Here is a 19,437-nt window from a genome sequence, read left to right on the forward strand (position 1 = left end):
CGGAGGGAATAGCTATACTGTTTGTATTCGGTCATGTTTCCGGTCGCCTTGCCATGATTAAAAGCAGTTGTTTGCGCTTTCAGTTTTGCACGAATGCTGCCATCAATCCACGGTTTCTGGTTGGGGAAAGATTTAATAAATCACCGTGGGTACCACATCACCGATGCACTTGTTAATAAACTCGGTCACCGAATCAGAGTATACATCAATGTTATTGTCCGGACATATCCCAGTCCACGTGATCGAAGCAATCTTGGAATCAGATTGGTCGGACCAGCGTTGAACAGACCTGAGCACGGGTGTTTCCTGTTTAAGTTTCTGTCTATAGGCTGGGAGCAACAAAATGGAGTTGTGGTCAGATTTGCCAAAAGGAGGGCAAGGGAGGGCTTTGTATGCGTCGCGGAAATTAGAGTAGCAATGATCCAGAGTGTCGCCAGCCCGGGTCACGAATTCGATATGCTGATAAAATTTAGGGAGCCTTGTTTTCAGATGAGCCTTGTTAAAATCACCAGCTACAATAAATGCAGCCAATGAAGTTCTTTCAGGGCCGTCGTGGTGTCTGCTTGGGGGGGATATACACGCCTGTGATTATAATCAAAGAGATATCTCTTGGTAGATAATGCAGTCAGCATTTGATCATAAGGAATTCTAGGTCAGGTGAACAAAAGGACTTGAGTTCCTGTATGTTGTTATGATCACACCACGACTCGTTAATCATAAGTCATACACCCCCACCCTTCTTCGTACCAGAGAGATGTTTGGTTCTGTCGGCGCGATGTGTGAAGAAACCGGGTGGCTGTACCGACTCTGATAACGTATCCCGAGTGAGGCATGTTTCCGTCAAACAGAGAATGTTACAATCTCTGATGTCTCTCTGGAAGGCAACCCTTCCTCGAATTTCGTCTGCCTTGTTGTCAAGAGACTGGACATTGGCGAGTAGTATACTCGGGAGCGGTGGGCGGTGTGCCTGTCTACAGAGCCTGACCAGAAGACCGCCCCGTCTGCCCCTTCTGCGGCTCTGTTGTTTTGGGTCGCCTACTGGGATCCGATCCATTGTCCTGGGTGGTGGTCCAAACAGAGGATCCGCTTCGGGAAAATTTTATTCCTGGTCGTAATGTTGGTAAGTTGACGTTGCTCTTATATTCAATAGTTCCTCCCAGCTGTATGTAATAAGACTTAAGATTCCCGGGGTAACAGTGTAAGAAATAATACGTAAAAAAAATTAACTACTGCATAGGTTCCTAAGAACGCGAATCGAGGCGTCCATCTCTGTCGGGGCCAAACACTCCAACAAAACTTAGAGAACACCGTTTTTCCAGAGGCGGCGGCATAGGTGACAATAGCATAGGAGAAGAAGAACTGAGGGCCAGAGTCAATCCACAGCAACACCAGATGAACATACACACACATGCATGCATCCAAACTCACACACAGATTCTTCTGACACAACATTAGGAACACAGCACGTACAGTCAAATAATAACTCCCAGGATATACGGGGAAAGACCCATGGCTCTGTTCTACTTCACAGCTCTGTTCTCTTCCCTGAAACACATACGCAGATTTGGGATTTTGCTGAGAAAGCAACTTCCCGCTATCCTTTGCTAATCTTGTGTTAGAGCCTCCTAACCGTATTTAATAAAGTTTGGGGAAAAAAGGAACATATTTGCCTTGATCTGCAGGGACCCCCCTACCCGCCCCTCAAATGCACACAGAGGGGAAAGTTACTAATCGGCTTAAGTGGCCGGCTCAATTACCCTCCTTTTTTCCACCCTGCTCTGTGAGCTTTGGCTATTTCTGTGGAACACATAAACACGTTTGCATACCTACATAGACACACAATTATATGTACAGATACATAAAACAACAGAAACAAACCCGCGTACACACATGCACATTATGCCCAAACACAGCCTTTCCTACTAGATATTTGTTTCAAAGCTGCTTCAAGTTGAGACTGTTGGTATTTTTCAAAATACATACCACCGTGCTCCGAGCATGCAAATTGGACAACGGGAGAGTCGGAGTCCAAATCAAAGTACGCGAAACAGAGCACGAAGGGGGGTACTTCTCGAATGCGTACTCCGTTTGTACATATTTTGAAGCATGCATTGATGCAAGCTTCAATGGAAAGTATTTACAGAAAGTATTTGCACATTTATTGAAATCAATGGCGGCTATTACTATTTGAGCTGAATCGGGAAAAAATAAACTCCAACGTCGGAATGAAATGTTGTCCATTTACATCTGATACGTTGCCTGTGGTAATTTTCGCATATTTACCTGCCTACAATACCCACTGTAGTGTGCGTAGATCGCAAGCCCATAGTAAGTCAATAGGGCTAACTGGCTAGCTAGTATAGAGACAAACTCCAGAGTTCCTCTGTGGAGATAGTAGAACCTTCCAGAAGGACAACCATCTCTTTAGCTAGACAGATAGCCATAAAGAATTGTTAGCTAGCTAGCTATCCACGAAGAACGTACATCTTGTCCTGGCTGGAAGAAGGTTCAGTGAATGGGTAAGTTCATAGTAAGTCAATAGGGATAACTCACCAGCTAGCTAGCTAGCCACAAATAATTGGTAGCTAGCTACCCACCAAAAATGTATATCTACCTTGCATAACATTAGTTTTAGGTAATTTTTGCCTTTTTAACTAGCTGGATAGCTAGATTATTACGATTCACATATAGTTGCTAATTATGAATTAAAATGTTTGCTTTGTGTATACAGTGCATTCAGACCCATTGACTTTTTCCACATTTTGTTACGTTACAGCCTTATTCTAAAATGGATTAAATAAAACATTGTCCTTATCAATCTACACTTATCAATACCCCATAATGACAAAGCGAAAACAGATTTTTTGATATTCTTGTAAATGTATTAAAAGTAAAAAACAGAAATACCTTATTTACATAAGTACTCAGACCCTTTGCTATGAGACTCAAAATTGAGCTCAGGTGCATCCTGTTTCCATTGATCATCCTTGAGATGTTTCTACAACTTGATTGGAGTCCACCTGTGGTATATTCAATTGACTGGACATGATTTAGAAAGGCAAACACCTGTTTGGTGTTTGCAGTTGACATTGTGTCGAGGCACCGATCTGGGGAAGTGTACAAAACATTCTGCAGCATTGAAGGTCCCTAAGAACACAGTGGCCTCCATCATTTTTTAATGGAATAAGTTTATAATCACCAAGCCTCTTCTTAGAGCTGGCCGCCCGTCCAAACTGAGAAATTGGGGGGAGAAGGGCCTTGGCCAGGGAGGTGACCCAGAACCCGATGGTCACTCTGACAGAGCTCCAGAGTTCCTCTGTGGAGATAGTAGAACCTTCCAGAAGGACAACCATCTCTTCAGCACTCCACCAATCAGGCCTTTATGGTAGAGTGGCCAGACGGAAGCCACTCCTCGGTAAAATGCACATGACAGCCTGCTTGGAGTTTGCCAAAAGGCACCTAAAGGACTCTCAGACCATGAGAAACAAGATTCTCTGGTCTGATGAAACCAAGATTGAACTCTTTGGCCTGAATGACAAGCGTCATGTCTCGAGGAAACCTGGCACCATCCTTAAGGTGAAGCCTGGTGGTGGCAGCATCATGCTTCAGAGCGCTCAGGACCTCAGACTGGGGAAGAAGGTTCACCTTCCAACAGGACAAAGACCCTAAGCACCAAGCCAAGAAAACACAAGAGTGGCTTCGGGACAAATCTCTGAATTTCCTTGAGTGGCTCAGCCAAAGCCCGGACTTGAACTCGATTGAACATCTCTGGAGACCTGAAAATAGCTGTGCAGCGACGCTCCCCATCCAACCTGACAGAGCTTGAGAGGATCTGCAAAGAAGAATGGGAGAAACTCCCCAAATACACGTGTGCCAAGCTTGTAGTGTCATACCCAAGACTTGAGGCTGTAATCACTGCCAAAAGTGCTTCAACAAAGTACTGAGTAAAGCATCTGAATACTTATGTAAATGTGATATTTCAGTTTTACATTTTTAATACATTTGCAAAAAATTCTAAAAACCTGTTTTTGCTTTGTCATTATGGGGTATTGTGTGTAGATTTTAATCCATTTTGGAATAAGGCTGTAACATAACAAAATGGGGAACAAGTCAAGGGGTCTGAATACTTTCCAAATGCATTGTATCTTGTTTCGTTGCTATTGTTGCCATTGTCCTGGCTGGAAGAAGGTTCAATGAATGGGGAGGTGCAGCGTAAGGTAATACAGTAGGGTGATTGTGGGGTAATTCAGTAGAGGGAGTGTGAGGTAATTCAGTAGGGGGAATGCGAATGCTTCTCAAATATAATGTTTTATGCATTCTTCACACTCTTGTCCTCACAAGAACGTCCTCGGAGAATGCACTCAGAGCATGAGAATGTGGAGCACGGTAGTATGCATATTGAGAAACACCCTGTGTGTGTGTTGCTGTGGGGACCACTAGGTAGAAGTTCATTAAAGTTACAGTGAGAATTGAGTGTGAACTATACAAGCCAGGCATTTACGGTTCTCAACCCATACATGACAAACATAAGAGTACTTCAACACAAAGGCATCTACTAAGGCTGTGGTTCCCAAACTTTTTATAGTCCCGTACCCCTTCAAACATTCAACCTCCAGCTGCGTACCCCCTCTAGCACCAGGGTCAACTCTCAAATGTTGTTTTTTGCCATCATTGTAAGCCTGCCACACACACGTTATACGATACATTTATTAAACATAAGAATGAGTGTGAGTTTTTGTCACAACCCAGCTCGTGGGAAGTGACAAAGAGCTCTTATAGGAACCAGGGCACAAATAATAATATAACAATAATCAATAATGTTGCTCTTTATTTAACCATCTTACATATAAAACCTTATTTGTTAATTGTTAAATTGTGAATAACTCACCACAGGTTAATGAGAAGGGTGTGCTGGAAAGGATGCACATAACTCTGCAATGTTGGGTTGTATTGGAGAGAGTCTGTCTTAAATCATTTTCCACACACAGTCTGTGCCTGTATTTAGTTTTCATGCTGGTGAAGGCCGAGAATCCACTCTCACATAGGTACGTGGTTGCAAAGGGCATCAGTGTTTTAACAGTGCTATTTGCCAAGGCAGGATACTCTGAGCGCAGCCCAATCCAGAAATCTGGCAGTGGCTTCTGATTAAATAAAATTTTCACAGAACCGCTTGTTGCAATTTCAATGAGGCTCTCTTGTTCAGATATCGGTAAGTGGACTGGAGGCAGGGCATGAAAGGGATAATGAATCCAGTTGTTTGTGTCATCCGTTTCGGGAATGTACTGCGTAATTGTGCACCCAACTCACTCAGGTGCTTCGCTATATCACATTTGACATTGTCCGTAAGCTTGAGTTCATTTGCACACAAAAAATCATACAATGATGGAAAGACTTATGTGTTGTCCTTGTTAATGCAGACAGAGAAGAGCTCCAACTTCTTAATCACAGCCTCAATTTTGTCCCGCACATTGAATATAGTTGCAGAGAGTCCATGTAATCCTAGATTCAGAACATTCCGGCGAGAAAAAACATCACCCAGATAGGCCAGTCGTGTGAGAAACTCGTCATCATGCAAGCGGTCAGACAAGTGAAAATGATGGTCAGTAAAGAAAACTTTAAGCTCGTCTCTCGATTCAAAAAAGTGTCAATACTTTGCCCTTGATAACCAGCGCACTTCTGTATGTTGTAAAAGCGTTACATGGTCGCTGCCCATATAATTGCATAGTGTAGAAAATACAGGAGAGTTCAGGGGCCTTGCTTTAACAAAGTTAACCATTTTCACTGTAGTGTCCAAAACATCTTTCAAACTGTCAGACATTCCCTTGGCAGTAAGAGCCTCTCGGTGGATGCTGCAGTGTACCCAAGTGGCGTCGGGTGCAACTGCTTGCATGCGCGTTACCACTGCACTATGTCTCCCTGTCATGGCTTTAGCGCCATCAGTACTGATACCAACACATCTTGACCACCAAAGTCCATTTGATGTCACAAAGCTGTCCAGTACTTAAAAAATATCCTCTCCTGTTGTCCTGGTTTCCAGTGGTTTGCGGAAGAGAATGTCTTCCTCAATTGACCAGGAGCTGTGCCAGGCCCGCCACGTCTGTTGACTCATCCAGTTGTAATGCATAGAATTCACTGGCTTGTATGTGAAACAGTAATTGTTTCAAAACACCTCCTGGCGTGTCGCTGATGTGTCGTGAAACAGTGTTGTTTGATGAAGGCATTGTCTGTATAGTTTTTCTGGCCTTTTCCCCCAGCATTGTCCCAGCCATATCCGCGGCAGCAGGAAGAATTAAGTTCTTCACAATAGTATGGGGCTTGCCTGTCCTAGCCACACGGTAGCTCACCATATAAGACGCTTCTAGCCCCTTCATATTAATGGTATCTTTTGCTTTTATACATGTCTTACTACTCGAAAGACATCTTAATTCTCGCACAAAAAACTCCTGTGGCTTATTTTTCAAATTGGCATGTTTTGTTTCTAAATGTCTGCGCAAGAGTGAATGTTTCATCAGGTTGTGAGATAGTACTTTTGCACAAACCCACTGTGGCTGAGGAAAGGCACTACTCCCTATATAAGTGAACCCCAAATCAATGTAGTTCTCATCATATTTGCGCCTCTTCGATGGTCCAACGTCCCTGTCTGTTGTTCGGTGCTTTCCTGGGTAAGGGGGCAGTAGCTCTTCAGCTGCATCAGATTCACAACTGTCAGTGTCCATGCTAGCTGGGTTAACAACAAATGTAGAATTACTGATGCTAGCATTGGATGTGCTCGTGGAAGCAGAACAACTTGTGTCGTCGACAGGTGCAGGTGTAGTACTACTAGTAGTAGCAGTACTACCAGTAGAGCTGGTATGTTTCTCTATGGATGCGGGCCTTACTTTTTTAAACTATTTATAAATTTTCGAGCAAACGCAATGAGCAGCAGCTACATTTGGCTAAATACAAACCTTTAGTGGAATTCCCGCGAGAGAGTAACGGTTAATGTGATTGGATGTTAATTATTTGACTAGGCTACCTGTATTTGACATTGTGTTGTTATTTCGCTGAACACTAGAGGGTTTCATTTTATTTTGGGCAGTGAAACGAGGCTACTCAGGCGAGAAAAAAACCTCACCCAAATGTATAGCCCCGTTGGAAAATACAAATGGACTGTTTGAAAATGTGAAAAAATTTAATTAAATAAAAAATGTTGTTTATTTATATTTTAAATGTGAATCACATTTTTCTTTGGCGTACCCACGACGGCATTGCGCATGTACCCGTTTGGAAATACCTGTACTAAGGCAACACACACACGCATGTTTTTCCAGTCCCACATATTAGTTGATTTTACATGTGTGCTTACAAGTGTGTCTGATTATATTTGTCAGTCTAGACATTATGATCCGTACTAAAGCTGCTTTGAGGTCAGAGGGCAAAGTGGAGAATGAACAAAGCTCTAAAGCTAGACTCACAAGAACACAGAAATTCCATTCTCGTTAATGTTGCTACAGCAGCTACATGTTTTGTTTTTACATTGTTTGGATTGAAAATACTTTTCTAGGCAGAAAAAAACCTGTATCTTACCTTAACTTAAGCTAAGCAAAGCACAAGACATATCCTTACACCCACACTCACCCACCCGTTCACTGACCTTGCCTGTGCCTTTGACTCCCTTCCAGATGCAGAAGTAAACAATAACCCAGGTGGCGATCAGACAGAGGACCATGTGAGAGCTGATGTCACCAGGCTCATCCAGACCACCAGAGAGACGGAGCACCTTACGCCTGACACACATACACACAGAGAGAGAGAGAGAGAGACCGAGAGAGTGTAATGTTTACTGTTCATTTTTATTGTATATTTCACTTTTGTATATTGTCTACTTCACTTGCTTTGGCAATGTTAACATATGTTTCCCATGCCAATAAAGCCCCTTGAATTGAATTGAGAGAGAGAGAGGTCAGACAAAAATAATTGACAACCAATAACCTATGGTTAGGTAGTCAGCCCTATAACCAACCCAACACAACAGACCACAGATCACTTACTCCCAGAACTCAATGACTGGCGAGCGCATGCCCTCAGGTTCCACGCAGCTGCCGTTGAAGAGGAGCAGAGTAGAGGATGAGAGGTTGAGCGGGGAGGATACCACCGACGAGAGGAGGGAGATGGGGATAGAGGGATCGGGGGTGGAGGAGAGGAGAGGCAGGGCGCTGCGGTTGTGGCAAGCCCGGCGGAAGTTTTCAGTGCAGTTGATTGTGTTCCAGGGGTGCCCGCAGGTAGCCCAGGGTAACGGGTTGGTGAAGGAGTGAAGCAGGAAGTACAGGCCCCACACCAGGATCATGATGTAGTAGGTGTTACAGAAGAACACTATTACCATGGAGGCCAGGCCAAGACCTGTGGAGAGAGGGGGAATGAGAAGGAGTGGCAGATGGGGGGATGTACAGTGGAAAACATAAGGACAAACATTTAGAGGAAGGATATATGAGAAAGAAAAATGGACGGGTTAGAGAACAAAAAAGAAAAAACCTCACTCAGAAAAATTAATTCCATCTCCATTAAACAACATCTATGAAGATCAAGTTCCAAAATTCTAATACTTTGTGTTTTGTGTGCCAGCACTACTAAGGTACGGGTATCGCTTTGTGGCACCTATGCCGCCTAGGGGAAAAGCTGTCAGGAAAATAGTTATCTTCACAAGAATTAAATAATGAAAAAGATTTGAATTTTATGAAACCTTTACTTTACCAGGCAGGTCAATTAAGAACAGAAGCTTATTTACAATAACCAAGGGCTGTTGAGAATACACACTTTATTAGGTTTATTAGGTACACCCATCAGGTACCGGATCAGACCCCCCTTTGACTCCAGAACAGCCTGCATTCTTCGAGGAATGGACACGTTGCTTAATTGGTTTCAAGGGACCTACCGTGTGCCAGGAAAACATTCCCCACACCATTACACCACCAGCCTGTACCGTTGACTCCAGGCCGGATGGGGCCATGGACTCATGCTGCTTATGCCAAATCCTTAACCTGTATGATGCAACAGGAACTGGGATTCGTTGGACCAGGTGATGTTCTTCTACTTCTCAACTGTCCAGTGTTGGTGATCACGTGCCCACTGGAGCTGCTTCTTGTTTTTAGCTCATAGGAGTGGAACCTTGTGTGGTCGTCTGCTGCAATAGTCCATCTGTGACAAGGACTGACACCACTGTTGTACTGCGGCATTATTTGCCGGTTTGTGGCCCGCCTGTTAGCTTGCACGATTCTTGCCATTCTCATCAACAAGCTGTTTTCGACCACAGGACTGCCGCTGACTGGATGTTTTCTGTTTATCGCACCATTCTCTGTAAACCCTAGACACTGTTGTGCGTGAAAAGCCCAGGAGGCCAGACGTTTCTGAGATACTGGAACCAACGTGCATGGCACTGACAATCATACCACACTCAAAGTCGCTTAGATCACTTGTTTTGCAAATTCGAACGTTCAATCAAACAGTAACTGAATGACTTGATGACCGTCTGCCTGCTTTATAAAACAAGCCATGGCCACGTGACTCACTGTCTGTAGGAGCGAACCATTTTCCTGAACGGGGTGGTGTACCTAATAAACTGGCCACTGAGTGTAGGTTGGAAGTTGATGACGATGCTATGATGTGACAGAGGAGCTGGACTGCAAGTTACAACAGAATCAACATATTCACAACAGCTCTTATGTCAAGATTTCATCAATCAAGTCTTGTTGCGAGAAGACTGTTTATTCTGACAGTTGTTTCAGTTACATAATGCCAACATCTATGCCTAAATTGGTGGTTTGAACAACCAAATGCTAGCCTATATTATACGGGGGCGAAAGAAAGTGTGAGACAGAGGGGTTGCAGAATAAAACAAGACAAAACCTACCTCAGAAACATGTATTCACTCTTCATTAATGCATTCACATTACAGTACCTTTAAAGAGAGGGGCAATGTTCCATGCAGAGACCCCGCCTTGCTTCATGAACTGACCAAGAGCGATTTCCAGGAAGAACACGGGAATACCTCCGATGAACACAATAATCATGTAGGGGATCAGGAACACGCCTACAACACGCAACACACACACACGTTAGCAACACAACTCCACACGCTACACAACACAGAGGCTATATTTCACAAACATACAACACAACACAAACTCTATTATGTGACAAATCTAGCAAATCTAGTCCTAGTGCATGCTTGTATAACTAATGTTCAACTTGTTGTGGACAGATAAAAGGCTCTCTATAACAGACATGATTATATAATTTACACTTCTACATGCTCATGGGAGAGAGAGAGAGAGAGAGAGAGAGAGAGAGAGAGAGAGAGACAGAGAGAGAGAGACAGAGAGAGAGAGACAGAGAGACAGAGAGAGAGACAGAGAGAGAGAGAGAGAGAGAGAGAGAGAGAGAGAGAGAGAGAGAGAGAGAGAGAGAGAGAGAGAGAGAGATCGCAAGCTGAAGAACTAGAGCTGGCATTTAGGCTAAAACTTATCTAGCAAAATGTTATTGCAGTGCAGTGACAAGGGAGGAAAGAAGGAAGGACAGATTAAGTGAGTGAGAGAGAAAGAGAGAGAGGAGGAGGAGGAGGAGAGGAGGGTAGACAAGGCCATAGATAAGGAGGAGGTGTATTGAGAGGGAGATAACTATATTGTTTCATTCATTTAGTGTTTGGGCATGAGTGGCTGGCATTGTCCTTTGAACAGAGAGAACGACAGAAAGTAGGAAGGAGAGAGAATGAAAGAGAATGAGAAAGAGACAGTTAGTAAAAGTGAAAGTACACTAGGAGGGATTCTTGCTTGTATGTATTATGTAAAATATAACCATCCTATATGTCCCTTTTACAGTACAACTGACTCAAAAGCTTGAGGTCAAATGAAACACATACATACACTACATGACCAAAAGTATGTGGACACCTGCCAGCCAAATATCTCATTCCAAAATCATGGGCATTAATATGGAGTTGGTCCCCCCTTCGCTAATATAACAGCCTCCACTCTTCTGGGAAGGCTTTCCACTAGATGTTGGAACATTGCTGCAGGGACTTGCTTCCATTCAGCCACAAGAGCATTAGTGATGTCGGGCACTGATGTTGGGCGATTAGGCCTGGCTCACAGTCAGCATCCCAATTCATCCCAAAAGTGTTCGATAGGGGGCTCTGTGCAGGCCAGTCAAGTTCTTCCACACCGATCTCGACAAACCATTTCTGTATGAACCTCGCTTTGTGCATGGGGGCATTGTCATGCTGAAATAGGAAAGGGCCTTCCCCAAACTGTTGCCACAAAGTTGGAAGCACAGAATCGTCTAGAATGTTATTGTATGCTGTAGTGTTACGATTTCCCTTCATTGGAACTAAGGGGCCTAGCCCAAACCATGAAAAACAGCTCCAGACCATTATTCCTCCTCCACCAAAATGTACAGTTGGCACTAGAGGTCGACCGATTAATCGGAATGGCCGATTAATTTGGGCCGATTTCAAGTTTTCATAACAATCGGTAATCAGCATTTTTGGACACCGATTATGGCAGATTACATTATACTCCATGGAGACTGCGTGGCAGGCTGACTACCTGTTATGCGAGTGCAGCAAGGAGCCAAGGTAAGGTGCTAGCTAGCATTAAACTTATAAAAAACAATCAATCTTAACATAATCACTTGTTAACTACACATGGTTGATGATATTACTAGTTTATCTAGCTTGTCCTGCATTGCATATAATCGATGCGGTGCCTGTTAATTTATCATTGAATCACAGCCTACTTCGCCAAACGGGTGATTTAACAAGCGCTTTCACGAGAAAAAAAAGCACTGTCGTTGCACCAGTGTACCTAACCATAAACATCAACACCTTTCTTAAAATCAATACACAAGTATATATTCTTAAACCTGCATATTTACTTAATATTGCCTGCTAACATTAATTTATTTTAACTAGGGAAATTGTGTCACTTCTCTTGCGTTCTGTGCAACAGAGTCATAGGCTGACCACACCGCTCGTGTCGCGTGTGCGAGCGTTGCAAAATACATTTTGAAATCTATGTTATTCAATTATTGCACCCACACGGCTCGTGCACGTCAACGAGCGTCTGCGTTGCCAAGGGTTAAAAAATAAGTCATTTTTATTTCTGACGCAGATCGCGCTGCAAGTCCTGCCACTCCCATCTCCTCATTGGTTTATAGAAGCAGGTACCCACGTGCCATCTCCTCATTGGTTATACCCACGTGGGTGATTGAAAGACGAACTGTGTTGCCGGTCGGTGTAGTAATACTATGAAAGTTTAAATGCCAATCACCATATAAGTTCAAAGATGAAAAAGCCTGGAAGGAGGAAAGATGACTAGAAACGATTCAGTTGACCGTTTTATGTGTGGATTAATTGTCGGAGTAGAGGACCTTGTGCATTTCAGGTAAAATAACAACTCAATGTTAATTTCCCCGGTCAAATTAGCTAGCAACAGCAAGCTAACTAGCTAAATTGCCATAAATGTCTAATGCTTTTCGACCTGTTCCCAAATTAATGTAATTGGTTCAGAGTTTATTTTGATATTTTAACCTGTGTGTCGTGATCGCGTTTGGTGTAGGGGGACAAAATACATTTTGTCGATGGCGCACGCGCACAGCCGGTTTGGGTTCCGTGTCAGGGTATATGCAGCAGTTTGGGCCGCCTGGCTCGTTGCAAACTGTGTGAAGACCATTTCTTTCAAACAAAGACAGCCAACTTCGCCAAACGGGGGATGATTTAACAAAAGCGCATTTGTGAAAAAAGCACAATCGTTGCACGAATAGACCTAACCATAAACATCAATGTCTTTCGTTAAATTAATACACAGAAGTATATATTTTTTAACCTGCCTATTTAGTTAAACGATATTCATGTTAGCAGGCAATATTAACTAGGGAAATTGTGTCACTTCTCTTGCTGTAACGACTTCCGCCGAAGTCGGACGTTCTCCTTGTTCGGGTGGTGTTCGGCGGTCGACGTCACCGGCTTTCTAGTCACCACCGATCCATGTTTCAGTTTCGTTTTGTTTTGTCTGTATTACACACACCTGGTTTCAATTCCCCTATTATGTTCCCTATTTAACCCTCTGGCATACATTTCTGTTCTGTCTGTGATTGTTTGTTTCGTTAGTGGTTGTTGTTGGTGCATGTGTGTTTGTATTATTCCCTATGAGGAATTTTTGCTTGTATTTTGAGTAAACGCCGTTGTTTTGCTCAACACCTGTGTCCTGCGCTTGACTCCGCTACATCTCTGCACACAAACCCTGACACTTGCGTTCATTGCACGCAGAGTCAGGGTATATGCAACAGTTTGGGCCGCCTGGCTCGTTGCGGACTAATTTGCCAGAATTGTACATAATTATGACATAACATTGAAGGTTGTGCAATGTAACAGCAATATTTAGACTTATGGATGCCACCCGTTAGATAAAATATTTCACTGAAAGAAACGTTTTGTTTTCGAAATGATAGTTTCTGGATTTGACCATACTAATGACCTAAGGCTCGTATTTCTGTGTGTTATTATATTATAATTAAGTCTATGATTTGATAGAGCAGTCTGAGCGGTGGTAGGCAGCAGCACGCACGTAAGCATTCATTCAAACAGCACTTTCCTGCATTTGCCAGCAGCTCTTCGCTGTGCTTCAAGCATTGCGCTGTTCATGACTTCAAGCCTATCAACTCCCGAGATTAGGCTGGCAATACTAAAGTACCTATTAGAACATCCAATAGTCAAAGGTATATGAAATGCAAATGGTATAGAGAGAAATAGTCCTATAATAACTACAACCTAAACTTCTTACCTGGGAATATTGAAGACTCATGTTAAAAGGAACCACCAGCTTTCATAAGTTCTGAGCAAGGAACTTAAACGTTAGCTTTTTAACATGGCAAATATTGCACTTTTACTTTCTTCTCCAACACTGTGTTTTTGCATTATTTAAACCAAATTAAACATGTTTCATTATTTATTTGAGACTAAATTGATTTTATTGATGTATTATATTAAGTTAAAATAAAAGTGTTCATTGTTCATTCAGCATTGTTGTAATTGTCATTATTAAAAATATATATATCAAAATCGGCCAATTAATCGGTATCGGCTTTTTTTGGTCCTCCAATAATCGGTATCGGCGTTGAAAAATCATCACCGGTCTACCTCTAGTTGGCACTATGCATTGGAGCAGGTAGCGTTCTCCTGGCATCCGCCAAACCCAGAGTCATCCATCGGACTGCCAGATGGTGAAGCGTGATTCATAATTTCAGAGAACGCGTTTCCACTGCTCCAGAGTCCAATGGTGGTGAGCTTTACACCACTCCAGCCGACGCATGGTGATCTTAGGCTTGTGTGTGGCTGCCCGGCCATGGAAACCCATTTCACGAAGCTCCCTGCAAACAGTTATTGTGCTAACGTTGCTTCCAGAGGCAGTTTGGAACTCGGTAGTGAGTGCAACTGAGGACAGACAAATGTATTTTTTATTTAAAAAAATGTGTGATATGCAATTGCGATCTTGTCTCATCGCTGCAACTCCCCAACGGGCTCTGGAGAGGCGAAGGTCGAGTCATGCATCCTCCAAAACATGACCCACCAAACCGCGCATCTTAACACCCGCCCGCTTAACCTAGAAGCCAGCTGCACCAATGTGTCGGAGGAAACACTGTTCAAATGACGACCGAAATCAGCCTGCAGCCCGCCACAAGGAGTCGCTAGAGCACGATGAGCCAAGTAAAGCCCCCCCCGGTCAAACCCTCCCCTAACCCAGACGACGCTGGGACAATTGTGCACCGCCTTATGGGACTCTCAGTCACGGCCGGTTGTGACACAGCCTGGGATTGAACCCGGGTCTGTAGTGACGCCTTAAGCACTGCGATGCAGTGCCTTAGACCGCTGCGCCATTCGGGAGGCCGGACGGACTATTTTTACGTGCTTCAGCACTCGGCAGTCCCGTTCTGTGAGCTTCTGTGGCCTACCACTTTGTGGCTAAGTTGTTGTTGCTCCTAGACGTGTCCACTTCGTAATATCACCACTTCCAGTTGAATGGGGCAGCAGGACAGAAATTTTACAAACTGAATTGTTGGAAAGGTAGTATCCTATTTCAGTGCCACGTTGAAAGTCGCTGAGCTCTTCAGTAAGGCCATTCTACTGCCAATGTTTTGTCTATGGAGATTGCATGGCTGTGTGCTCGATTTAATACACCTTTCAGCAACAGGTGTGTCTGAAATAGCCGAATCCACTCATTTGAATGGGTGTCTACATACTTTTGTATATATAATGTATTTTACCTGGGATACTTTTATCTGAGATCATTTGATTTGGCAAACACATCAAGCAGAAATAGATAATCAAATTAAACAGATCCGAGCTAACAACAACAAAGGGAAAGGTCAACAGCTACATCGTAAATCCATTTGATTTTCATTTGATGCGCTTATTTTTACTGCCACTGTATTCTGCAGCTTCCTAACATGCCTTAGCAACAAAACACCTCTAAAACTGGAAGTACAGCGAAAAAAACAAACAGAACATTCACCCAAACCCCCCACCCCAGACATATTGGTATGTCCGGTATGATGAAACTATATACAGAGGACCATACCAATACTTAGAAGGAAGGGGGTAAACAGATGGGACAGAGTCACATGAGAATGACGCAGGGAGGAGACTGCCTGTTCAGATGTGGAGGAAAAAAAGAGAGGTAACATAACAGGAGAATGTAAGAAGGAAAGATGAACCAGAAATTTGGATGATAAAGAAGAAGAGGAAATAGGAATCTGAGACATAAAAATACAATGACCTCATCTGGTGATAGTGACTTTCTTATTCTCTCCCTCTCCCTCATTCTCTCAGTCTCATTCACTGAGATCAGACAGCCGAAGCCATATAAGGAAGAGTTCAGAGAGAGAGAGAGAGGGGGGGGGAGTGGGATAAGGAGAGAACGAGAGTGAGAGAGAGTAGGAAGACTGAATGGATTAAAAAGACGATTGGAAAGACAAAAAAAAATAAAGAAAAATAATAATGATTTTCCCTAAGCCACTATTGTATTAGACTCTCCATCATTTCACACATGAACTTCTCTCAAAGTATAGACTAGACTACCCAAATATAGGACAGGGTTTAATATAAAAACAACAATCTCTTTCAAATTAATTTCCTCTATCTGTTCTCCACTTTAGTCAGTCAGATATCCGTCGGTGGGTGTTTGAGTAAAGAGAACAGGTCTGAGAGCCTGTGAGTGCCCAGTACTCAGTCTTATCTGATGCCGATGTTGTGTTACGAGACGTCCCCTGGCCTGGGTTGGTCAAGGACACCAAACGTGGCGTCGCAGTGGCACTGCTGACACAGAGGGAAGGACGGGCACAGGACGCTTATTGTGTGACATGCATCCATATTTTCCTTACTATCAGGGGAGGAGAGGAGAAAGCACCTTTGTGTGCAGGGCAGGAGCACAGGGGGTGGGGGGGGGGGGTCACTGTGTCAAACCATTGTTAAATGATATGAGAAGGTGGGTATTAGAGTCACGGGTCACAAGACAGAAGAACGAGGGAGGGAGGGGGAGAGAGAGAGAGAGAGAGAGAGAGAGAGAGAGAGAGAGAGAGAGAGAGAGAGAGAGAGAGAGAGAGAGAGAGAGAGAGAGAAAGAGAACACACACTCACTTTTATTCAAACATCTCATAAAAGTAGGAGGGACAGAGAGATAAGAAATAAAGAGCAAAGGTGGAAAGGACAGGTTACCGTAGCGAGAGAATGAGAGAAAGAAAGGAGGGGAGTGTGCTCAAGTGTCACCATATGAGGGGCATGGCTACTACGGCTACGTGCATACACTCATGCAAGCCCTGCTTGGTCTCCCTTCATCTCTTCCCTCCTCCCTCCCTCTCTCGTTCCTCCCCCTTTCTCTTTACTTAAAACTGCCTTTCCATCATATCAGTCCAACTGCCTGTTTTGCATATTACATCATAGGTGTGTCATAAAGTAGGAGTTTGTGACTGTGTCAGTGTGGCTGTGTCAGTGTGGCTGTGTCAGTGTGTCAGTGTGACTGTGTCTGTGTCAGTGTGACTGTGTCAGTGTCAGTGTGACTGTGTCAGTGTGGCTGTGTCAGTATGGGTGTGTGCATATGCTGAGTGCAAGTCTGTTGAAATGTGTTTAATTAAGTCTGAGGATGTACAGTATGTGTGTGCTGTGCACATGCTGAAGATGTGTGTGAGTATTGTGTTTGTTGGTTTGTTTGTGTGTGTGTGTGTGTGTGTATATACATTGTGTGTGTGTGAGCTCACCTCCACCGTTCTTGTAGCAGAGGTAAGGGAAGCGCCACACATTGCCCAGCCCCACAGCGAAGCCCACACAGGACATGATGAAGTCCATCTGTCTGGTCCAGGTCTCTCTCTCCACATACGGTACTGCTGTAGCCTGGACCTGAGGCTGTGTTTGGGTCTGTCCTCCCCCTCCCTCACACCCCCCTGCCCCCATCCCAACCCCAGGGACAGGGACTAGGGGGCGAGCCACACCACCCTCCTCCTCTGATGGAATCCCTGCTTCCATCTGGGAGAGCCGCACATCACCTGGGAGAGAGGGGGGGGTAGTATGGAGGAAGAGTGGAGAGAGGGAGCGAGAGAGAAAGAGAGGGGTTAAAAGCCATTTGCTTGCCTTGTAAATCAACCAAGCTTTTACAGCCACATAAACATAAAGGTCCACCAATCAACAAAATGTACAAAATCAATCATAGGAGTCACAAACTCGCAAAGCTGCAGTGACTCACAGTGAATGCCAAAAAGCCCCCCCTCCCCACATCATTAAGATGGAGTGACTATAAGCATGGTGGAAACATATTGTTATATGTATGGTAGGCTATGTCTACTGCCTCTATATTTCTAATAGAGCTGAGTGACAACCAAGAACATGTTCAGTCCTATTACACAACAATATGAAATATTGATTAAATCCTCTCTAAGCCTATGACATCCAGACAGTGCAGTTCTTCAGTCAGCAGTCTAAGCTGAGGCCTACATTTACCACATGCTGTAAAAGAGGGCAGTACTCCTACTGTAATGTACACTCTTAGAAAAAAGGGTTCCAAAAGGGTTCTGCGTCTGTCCCCATAGGAGAACCCTTTTTGGTTCCAGGTAGAACCCTTTTTTGGTTGCAGGTAGAACTCTTTTGAGGAACCAAAAGGGGTTCATCAAAGGGTTATCCTATGGGGACAGACGCAGAACCCATTTTTCTAAGAGTGTAGGGTAGCTACTGGAAATGCAATTGGCTTTAATGGTCCAGATGCCTTTCTTGCATCTTCTCTCCTTGTTTATTTTCCCCTCCTTCTCCCTCCTACCCTCTCTCTCCTACCCGCTCTCTCCTGCCCTCTCCCTCCTGCCCTCTCCCTCCTGCCCTCTCTCTCCTACCCTCTCTCTCCTACCCTCTCCCTCCTACCCTCTCTCTCCTACCCTCTCCCTCCTACCCTCTCCCTCCTACCCTCTCTCTACCTCTTCCCAGTTCCCAAAAACTGATTTGTGTGCTGGGGTACGACAATAGTCTCACAACTGACTACAACAACGAGGTGTCCGTCTCACCACTGACTACGACAACACTTTAATTTACTTTCTCTCTGTCTTTCTCTTTCTCCCTCTCAAACAAACCGATTCTTCTGACAGTTCATTAATGTGCGCCTTCTATGATATCGATGTCAGCCGCTCTGATCCGGATGCACATTAGGAAAGCAGTTTTTTCCAGATCAGAGCATTTAGAGGGAGTGTGTGAGCAGGAGAGGGAGGGCAGGAGAGAGAGAGAGAAGCTGATGCTAATAGAATAGAATATGCTTGGATATCTGCTTTCATAGACATAGCAAGTCTGGCATGAGAGGTGGGTTGATTTGCTATAATCCTTAGTAGGCCTATTCACTGGAGCATACACAACCCATCAGACAGTGACTGACGGCTCTGACAGAAAGCTAGCCTGCCCTACACAATGCAGGTCTGTGTGATCGATGTAGTGTGATTAAGGTGGAGAAGTTTGAATGGATCTTGAACCAGCAAGCAAAACTGCTAACAGAGGTCCAGACCTCTTGGCAATGTTGTAGAACACTAACACACAGGGAGGATACACTTGGTTCCTGTCTAACCAGGAATCTAAACTTTAGCTTGGCATTAGTAAGGTGTCACTGAGACCCCAACGAACACAATCACAGATTAATGGAGTATAGTACAGCTGCTGGGCTGCAACAAGAATCTCATGTGAGAACAGGATTGTGACCTGCCTTTTGGTATATTCAACAGGTATAGTGCATTACAGTATAGTGCATTACAGCAAGAGGACTTGACGATCATGCTGCATCACATATTAGTGAGGGATGTGTCGCTAATTTGCTATAACCTTACCTGGATAGCCTAATCATCTGACAGGTAGGTGGATGTTAGCTAGGTAACTCTAGTGTAACGTTAA

General features: G+C 44.0%; 1 protein-coding gene across 3 annotated transcripts in view; it reads right to left on the reverse strand.

Annotated features, from left to right (window-relative positions):
• Positions 1-19,437, reverse strand: part of LOC139542935 (sodium- and chloride-dependent creatine transporter 1) — a 44,080-nt gene that overhangs the window by 23,714 nt on the left and 929 nt on the right. Inside the window, exons 1-5 of one of the 3 annotated variants that reach the window (XM_071348939.1) lie at positions 17,283-17,395; positions 16,256-16,345; positions 9,935-10,066; positions 8,031-8,379; positions 7,634-7,766 (exon numbers count right to left, since the gene is read on the reverse strand). In XM_071348939.1, coding sequence (XP_071205040.1) covers positions 7,634-7,766; positions 8,031-8,379; positions 9,935-10,046 — 594 coding nt within the window. In that variant the 5' untranslated portion in view covers positions 10,047-10,066; positions 16,256-16,345; positions 17,283-17,395. Of the gene's footprint in view, positions 1-7,633; positions 7,767-8,030; positions 8,380-9,934; positions 10,067-16,255; positions 16,346-17,282; positions 17,568-19,437 lie in introns of those variants that run through there. The other 2 variants (XM_071348940.1, XM_071348938.1) reach the window with 2 other exon arrangements.

The sequence above is a fragment of the Salvelinus alpinus genome, chromosome 17 (assembly GCF_045679555.1).
Source record: "Salvelinus alpinus chromosome 17, SLU_Salpinus.1, whole genome shotgun sequence".
NCBI lineage: Eukaryota > Metazoa > Chordata > Actinopteri > Salmoniformes > Salmonidae > Salvelinus > Salvelinus alpinus.